At 35.5% G+C, this 8,595-nt stretch overlaps 1 protein-coding gene and 1 long non-coding RNA gene across 3 annotated transcripts in view; one reads left to right on the top strand and one right to left on the bottom strand.

Annotated features, from left to right (window-relative positions):
• Positions 1 to 219: 219 nt before the first annotated feature.
• The window catches only part of LOC117108970 (NADPH oxidase 4-like), a 27,919-nt gene continuing 19,543 nt past the window's right edge, over positions 220 to 8,595 (top strand). Inside the window, exons 1-3 of one of the 2 annotated variants that reach the window (XM_033251173.1) lie at positions 220 to 445; positions 2,613 to 2,734; positions 5,937 to 6,032. In XM_033251173.1, coding sequence (XP_033107064.1) covers positions 2,630 to 2,734; positions 5,937 to 6,032 — 201 coding nt within the window. In that variant the 5' untranslated portion in view covers positions 220 to 445; positions 2,613 to 2,629. Of the gene's footprint in view, positions 446 to 2,609; positions 2,735 to 5,936; positions 6,033 to 8,595 lie in introns of both variants that reach the window. The other variant, XM_033251172.1, reaches the window with a different exon arrangement.
• Positions 1,626 to 8,595, bottom strand: part of LOC117108971 — a 9,563-nt gene continuing 2,593 nt past the window's right edge. The window contains exons 2-3 of the long non-coding RNA XR_004445447.1: positions 4,117 to 4,248; positions 1,626 to 1,992 (exon numbers count right to left, since the gene is read on the bottom strand). This is a non-coding gene — a long non-coding RNA (uncharacterized LOC117108971). The remainder of the gene's footprint in view (positions 1,993 to 4,116; positions 4,249 to 8,595) is intronic.

The following is an 8,595-nucleotide window of genomic DNA, read 5'->3' as shown; positions in this document are numbered from 1 at the left end:
CTCTTCCAAAACTGTATCGGTACAGACCTTGTGTGTTGTCAAGGGTAAACATAGATTCAGGGAAGGTCAATCTAAGGTCACTATAAAAACGAAATTGGCTCGCATCTCTGATCAAAATGCCAGAGGGGCTAAAAGTTCACAGCTGATTCGCTTTTGTTTTTTGGAAAATATACATCCCTGGATTAAAATGGATCAGTCCAAAATCTGAAAACACCGGGAGATGTCAGTCAGCTGAGAAACCCATTCTCAAAAGTAAGGGATTTATTTAGTCTGAACAATATGAAAACATTTCATTTATTATGAACGAGTCCCACGAGGTGGAGCACACGTACGTCAAAGTATAGGGACTTCCATCTGAACGAACCTGCTGTCATATCTAAATAGTCTGCCTTCAGGTGACCAAACTGGTTGTCCCGCTTCTCGCTTGAGACAAAGCTCTGGATCGGTGAGTCAGAATTCTTTTTATAGACTGGTATAGCCTTAAAATGGTAGCTGAGTGGCCGAACATAATATAATTGTTGCAAAAACGGGATGGTGGAATGCTACATCTTTTATACTTAAAGTCACTTTACGGTGAAATACACCTTACAACTTTTAGCTTTTGAATGCCTATAGGCTTTGCGTATCTGCCTTTTACGTTTTTTGTTTTGTTTTTGTTTTTAAAGAACACTTTAAAAATTGGCAAATAGTTAAGTTCATTGTTTAGTGACAACTTGCTTCATTACATACAATGTACATGAACCAAATGTAAACATCGTTTCTCAGCGTCTTAACGGTTTAACTGCATAGGTCACTTTGCAAACGAACCCGATATAAGCACAGAGGCTTAGTATAATACTTCCACGCTTAGGCCAAAGTAATTAGAGTTTTGAGACCATTCTTATAGAGCTCTCTCGTGACATCATTATAGTAAATCTTATGATTGATGTTTGAACTGTACAATAGTGCGGGCCTACGTGTATCAAAGTTTAAAAAAATGAGTTGGTATACATTCATCAGTTTACCGTAGTTTTCGGTAACTTTATAAACCTATCGAAAACGAATTACGGTATATCTATCTAGTGAAAGTTGTTTATTGTTGTATAATGTTTATATGTGTATTTTTCGAGTGTTTACTGATTTTAACCACATTTTCCGAAACGGCGTCATAATTTTAAGTTCTTAATCTTTGTTGTGAGAAATGTTGTTTCGGCCTACATCTTTCTTGGTCCCTTTTCCTGTTCGTCAGTCCTATTGTATTGTCTTGGTATTTAACCCATTGGTCTTTCTTTAAAATAAACCTCAAGTTGATCATTAACCCAAACACTTCCTTCTCAATATTCGACATAGGCTGCTATAGTATAGACCTACGCTATTAATTATATACCAACGCTTTAAGCCTGGTTTCCAGAGGCGCAATAATGAGGCCTACCAGTAAATTACGTTGATGCCTATAGAGAGTAACCGTCGATTTCTCTATTGATATAAATAACACATTTAAAAGCCTTTGATAAATACCGTAACCAATTTAAATTGTTTGATTTGTTCCGCAGGTAACGTTTCTTGCAAATACAATGGAACACTGTGCTAATCGCACTTTCAATGTTCCCATATACTGTACAAAAGAAACGTTACAACAGGAACAACAATTGAAGAAGTACAACAGGCGATAACATCGAAACGGATATTGATAATGATATTTATATAGTATGGCTAATTTCTTTATTAGTTAATGCTTTAATACCAGTCATTAGACCATACTGCACACCCTGTTCATTTTTTAATCTGGGCCTGTCCAGTGCTATGTATAATAACTTGGTCTGCAGGCCAAATATCAGATCCAATGACAGGAGAGTGACTTCGTTAACTGTTTCGAAAGTATCACCATGGATCACAATTTTTGCAACGCGTACTAATGAAGAATTGTCGATGATAGTCCAAATATGTCTTGACTTTTGATGACATTCAAAACCATCTTGACCATGAAGCGTTACCATAGTAACGTATACACATCTGTAATCAAGAAAATAAAAGAAGATTCTCAATTGAAAGTTAGGCCTTGAAAAAAACAATTCCTCCTCCTTTCGGAAAAGAATGAACCCCTGTCATCAGATGCAATTTAAGGTTTTCGGACTAAAAAATAACGCGATCCAATATTGTGATTACAGCTCCTAAATTCGTATAAATAGCACAATTTTTATACTCCTAAACTATAACATATCTCCCACTTTACCCCACCAGGTTTAATTTCCCAGGGACTTTGGAGGAGGCTCTTGATAGCCCCTTACAGTAGCGAATCTAAGATTTCGAGGGGGGGGGGGGGGGGGAGAGGGGGGCAGGGAGGGACTTCCACGGATGGAGGGCCTAGGCCAGTCCAGCCCCACCATGGTTGGGGCTGAGGTAAGAAAATGTATAATTATGACGCCTCTAGATGGCCGTAAATGCCATTCTCCGACATAGATTTATTTATAATTTTGGCTTTTTTCCCATTTTTTTTATAATTTGGAAATTTATGGAGGGGAGGGGTGGCGAGCATAAATTTGCCACTGTCTAGGATTGGTGTAAATGATACCCGTAGGCTGTGAATGACGGTTTTGGACTGTAGTATATGTTATTTGACATTATTTCAGCAGATAAATTCGTTAAAGGCATGAAATCCGACAAGAACAATTCCAAGAAACATGCCATGTCCCATCGCAGTGTGTACTCTATATTCGACTGGCTACAAAGGCACTCTGGAACCATATTACTAACAGTAAGTATAATTTTTATTCTATTAGCCAGTCTATTAGCCAGTCCTTAAAGTGGTTTTCTCACGCGTGAAGTGTAATAGTCGGGCGTACCTGTGCAAGACAGATTACGTGCTGCATCGCAACAAATCACCTAATGATTTGCTCAGTATGTTTCATTTCAATAGGCAAACGGATGAATGCGAGATGGAAATGTAATGTCTTATAACGTATAGCAATTTAATGAATACAGAGTTTCGTAGGCCACGGATAGGATGGATGTTGACCAATACAAGTCTGGACATCTGTAGAACACATGTATACTGTATTGAGAATAGCAGGATGTCATTATTATTCAACAGAAAAACTAACACATAAGTTTAATTGCTCATGGGTATTTCTAGTGTCTGAGTCAAATGGGAGATCATTCGTGAAGGAATACCATTACGAATAGGCCCTACTAGAGTAAGAACCTGTAAAATAACTTGATAACTTTAGCAATGGAGTACCTATCACCCCGGTATATTGAAACGTAAGTACCTGCATAGCCTAATAAAAACAAACGACCTTCCACTATAGTTAACGTCACAATACATTTTGGACCCTTAATCAGCATTATCTGTTGAAATTAAATACACAGAACTTTCCGTAACGTGCGCTCGTAATACTTGAATACGAGTACACTTTTTTAAAATATAAGAACACTGAGGCTGAAATTGCTTTAAAATTAAGAACAAAAGAAAGAACAAGTTAAGGCTGAGGTAAATTGTCAAATAATGTTTTTATTTTATTTTATTTTTTAACAGAAGGACCAGCAAATCTTATCGGTACATTTGCAGTAGATGTGACTATGTAATACCCTCTATACAGTACAGTAATAAACTGATGTATAGTAATAACTTTCTATGTTTGTAAAGTATTTAAAAATAGGAACAAAATAAGAACATTTTGAGCCTGAATTCGACAAAAAAAAAAAAAAAATTTTAAGCCCAAAATAAAAAAAAAAAAAAAAAAAAAAAAAAAAAAAAAAAAACACTGAGCCTGAGCAAAATTTTACTGGTTCTTATAAAAAAATTGTATTTGCTTTGCATATTGTTATCATTTGACTTCGCCATCATGTCGCTAATTATACCACCAACGTTGACATGTCATAATCCAGCGTTCTGCTATTTAAATAAGATATTGTATCAACACCCTGGAGCTATTCAACTGTCAATCAAAATAATGTAGAATAGGGCCTAATTCTCTCCTATTATTAGGTCTATGACTTGATGTCAGTTTCAACTTCTTTGTAAGACCTATATTGCGTGGACTCTAATGTTCATAACCACTTCATCGAAAATATGCCTACACATTCATTATGCCTGTTAAATAAAGTAGAACTGTTAAAAATACTTAGTAGGCTTACCGTACTTTAAAACATAACCCCAGTGATGTTTTGCACCTTTTGATGTGTGGGCTAGGCCCCGTACATGAGTTTACATCTTTATGTGACAGTCCTAGGCTCCTGGCAATTCTCAGTTTTCAGAGCAAACCTTTACTGAAACAATCAAAACAAAAATACCTGTCGAAATCGTCACGATTCTCAAACAACGATTTTCCAAAATCTTACACTACTGCTGATTACTAATCGAATACATTTACTGCTTTATTACTAGGGCATGTGTATAGGCCTATCGTATTTCGTTTGTGCTGTCGTTAAACTGATAATTATCTTAATTTAATAGTTTGTTAATATTATTATTCTGAACGTTTACGTACAGTTGAAATGCGGACGCAAAATCACAGACGTATTAACGTGCCACTAACGCTTTGATCGTTTAATTGATCCATAATTTGACATTGGAAAGTTTTTGTGACGTCACAATGGTTTTTTTTTTCACTTTAACACCTTGTTAAAACCTTATACTAAACATAAACTACCGGTACCTAGTTGAATGAATGAAAGATGTCCGCGATCTTTGTTTGGTCTGACCGTGGCAATTCTTTATTTTTGTGTAGGTCAGTCAATCAGCCTTGATTGCTGGAATATCTGGCCCAGTTTCATAGAGCTTGATTGAAAACATCAGGGCATTAAATTGACGATATAAGTAGAGTCACATCCAAAATGTAATATCAACAGATATAATTAGGGCTCAAGCCCATTTTCAGATAAGCTTGTCCTCTTCAAAATATAATAAACTGAAGAGGAACTGCGTCAGAATAAAATTTAAATACGACCACATCGAGACTGTGATAAGTCGATAATGTTTCTTTAATTTATGTACCTGACCTACATAATGTTGTATATTAGCATCCCACTGGAAGCGCTCGTGTACTGAAAACCCACTAATGAGACCAGATTCACGTTCCATAACGTTCAGTTCCACGGGTATTCTGCTCGAATCAGTTGTTGGTATAATTGGTAACATGCTCATTGTCATACATGCTAGTTGAAATGATTACGGTTTCCATGGATACATTCGATTCAACGTTGGTCTGTCGGCGTAATCCCCGGGTTAAATGGAGAATTTCCCAGGATGCACAGTGAATTTAACCAGGTCAGCATCCACAAACAAAATATGACGTTGATATACCGGCATTTCCCGTTTTATTTATGTAATACTGGCCTATAACTTAAGTTAAGTTACGTAGATGAGTCTCTTGTGACTGGCACCATACCGAATTAGTTACCTAAGCTCATACGCACTACCACAATACAGGGTCTGTCATCGGCATAGAGTAGGCACATCCCCTACTCTATACAATTGAGTAGGGGATGTGCCTACTCTATACAATTGGTTATTTAAAATACACACGACCCTATATACATATATATAGTAGATAAATAATAATAAGAGTGCTCAAATAGGAACATGTTGTAATAAATGTATCAAGCATAGTGCATCAACGAAGAGTTCCTTTTATTTCAGTTGTATGTACAAAAAATGAAATTGTTCAAACTATGCTTGATGCAATTATTACGATTTCTATCCTTTGTTGAATGATGTTTATCATCATTATCTAATCATCATCATCATTATCATCATCTCCTTCATTTGTATGTATCATTTAGGGCCAATCATTTATAAATTTACCATTTTTCTTTATTATTTATCATTATTAAATATATTATTAATAGTAGAGTATTATTACTGCAGTAGTTATTGTAGTATTATTGATAATACAGTATTATGATATTAGTGTCATTATATTATGTGCACTCCTTCAGTATTCTGTTCTTTTCAGGTTTTCTGGTGTTCCTTGAATAGTGTATTGTTCTTCTTAAAATACTACGAATTCAAATTACACCCGAAATACCACTATTTGAGAGAAATGTTAGGGGTAAGTATACGTAATAACCTGTATCGGAATTTAAATTTAATACCACATCGACGAGAAACCAGCACAGCAAGACTTAACCAAGTCAGAGGATATCGCTATTATTGTTAACGTCTATTCTACTTTAAAACATTTTAATATTAAACACACATTTTAAGTATCAACTTCAAACGAGCTAACGTCTGTGTGCGATATTGCTCGTATAAACTTTTATAAAGCAGAAAACAGAAGAGAGGTACCCGCGTACCGGTAGCTTTTAAATATATTTTTTTTTGTGTTTTGATGACGTTGTAATTTGAGAAACGTAGATACGTTGTGATGACAATGTATTTGAACTTTCGATACCGGTAGTCAGTCCCATTACTTATAAACGGTTGGCTAAATTTGAGGATTCTAAATGAAACAATAATGACAATGTAACTCATTGGTAACGCATTCTTACTTATTTTAACACAAGGTCGCAGATAACACTAGTCGTGGTGGTCAGGGTTACTCTAGGTTTTGGGTTGTTTTGTTTGTAAAGAACGTTTGCGTAGGTCTACCAGACGACGAGGTAATACTACAGGCCTTACTCATCTGTCTAGAATAGATACAAGCAACTAACAATAAACACGTGAATGGAAACGAAACTGATTTATTGAATATAAGCATAGGCCTACCTCAATAATTAATTTACGCGTTCATTCATTTATTTATCCATTTAACTTGATTTGGACTAGAAACATATAAAGTTTACAGCTTAATTTATGTAGGCCTAATTAAAATATACGCACAGTCAAAAATACATATAATTGTTCGATCATTAGAGAAATAAAAAGCAATAGCCTAAATTGTTCGTTCATGATAAAAATGTGAAAAGCGATATTTATGCAATGTTTTAACGTTGAATAGGTTTTCTTTTAAATATATAGGCATAAGTATGTAAAATACATTACATGAAACTTCTCTGGTGTAAATTCATATAAACTGTGTGCATTGAACCTTAACATGATATTACTCAATTTGAAACAATTAATCAATACATATTTTAAAGTTGAATACGGTACCGTGCGATACAGTAGGCCTACAACTTATAATAAAAGTAAGAGCAATTAATACCGTGTGGGGGCGTTTGTTATAATTTATAACAACACAATGGTGTTGGTTGTAACGATCTTGAGCAATTCTGCTGTATATGTTACATTAGTGGTGGAAAACAAAATGTATATTCATAACAAAATTTGTTGAATTATTTATTTATTAAAACGTCGATACAAAAATTAGTGTTGAGGAGGAACCAATGGGCCAAAGGCCCGACGCAAAAATATGGAATTGTATATTTTACCGGATATAACTCGAATTTGTTAATACTATAGCAAGATTAGGTTTGAAATGCGCTCTCAATAACCATCATGAGTGGCTACATGCACAAATAGGCCTATGACATTATGATCAGTATGGCTAACCTGAGCCCACCTTTTTGAGGTATAGTAATGACTACCGTAGATGGCTTCACTCAAGCCTTAACCTTTAAAAAAGAAAATCCATTCTATTTCCGAACGAATATTATAATGAATTACAACATGAAAGTGCAGTATTTTGCACTATAGCAGAGTAGAAGTTGGTGTATTGGGTTCAAAGATTCCTGTTCTCCCGTGAGTCCAAAGGTCCCATCCTGGGAGTCGATCGTAAGGATCTCGAAAATCATTACAGTCTTCCGCTTTACTTCCACGCGAGCAAATATCTTGACAGAAATCGTATTATTGATGAAGATGAATGTTTGCATGCTTTTGCTACCATGTACCGTAAGTGTCTACCTGAATTTAGGTGGTCATAAGTATCACCCACTGCATAATACAATAATATTTATCTGAGGAAACTAAATGATGTTATTATGAATGTGGAAAATAACTTTGATTTTGGAAAAGGCAGAGAAAAAAGTTTTGCGATTTGTTTCGCGGTTATTTCAGTTCGGTTTGAACTTCAGCCTACTAAGATACGCACATCGATTGGCGGCAAGTGTTCCCACCACTCATCACACACAGATATCCACTAAACTAAAACATCTTAAGAACATGCTTATGAAAAGGATATAAATAACACATATTTTCCTTAATTGTTTCGACACTAGCGTTGCGTAGATGTATCTTTTTACGTGCCTTGGTCAACTTTCACCCAATATTTCATACGACCCATCAGCAAGAAAGATATGGTGTTAGTTCTTAAATGTACTTTAGCTTCCCTGTAAACAAACAGTGGTCGATTTGCAGTGATCTATTGAGCATTGCGACGCCAATTCGTACTGCCTTTAGCCTGTAGTCTGGTCTTCGGGTATTTATAATCGTTCTGAAAAGTAGGCTCCGGTCTTGAATCAAAGTAATCACCGACGGTGTGGACATATCTCAAGAGACCGCTCATCGTGAAGGAATAATATGACGTCAACAATATTTTTCCGTCCGTAATTAATAGGCCTTCGATTACAAACATTATTTTACATTTAGCAGCAACTCAATAAATTAAATGATGGAACAATGTGATAGCTTTTGTGGGAATTCATGCTCTATAAACTTAAACACACTGTGAGCCG

The sequence above is a fragment of the Anneissia japonica genome, unplaced genomic scaffold (assembly GCF_011630105.1).
Source record: "Anneissia japonica isolate Jap-2015-1 unplaced genomic scaffold, ASM1163010v1 scaffold987_len1640505_cov201, whole genome shotgun sequence".
Lineage (NCBI taxonomy): Eukaryota > Metazoa > Echinodermata > Crinoidea > Comatulida > Comatulidae > Anneissia > Anneissia japonica.
Note: the sequence above shows the minus strand (reverse complement) of the source record. Positions and strands in the feature narration are given on the sequence as shown.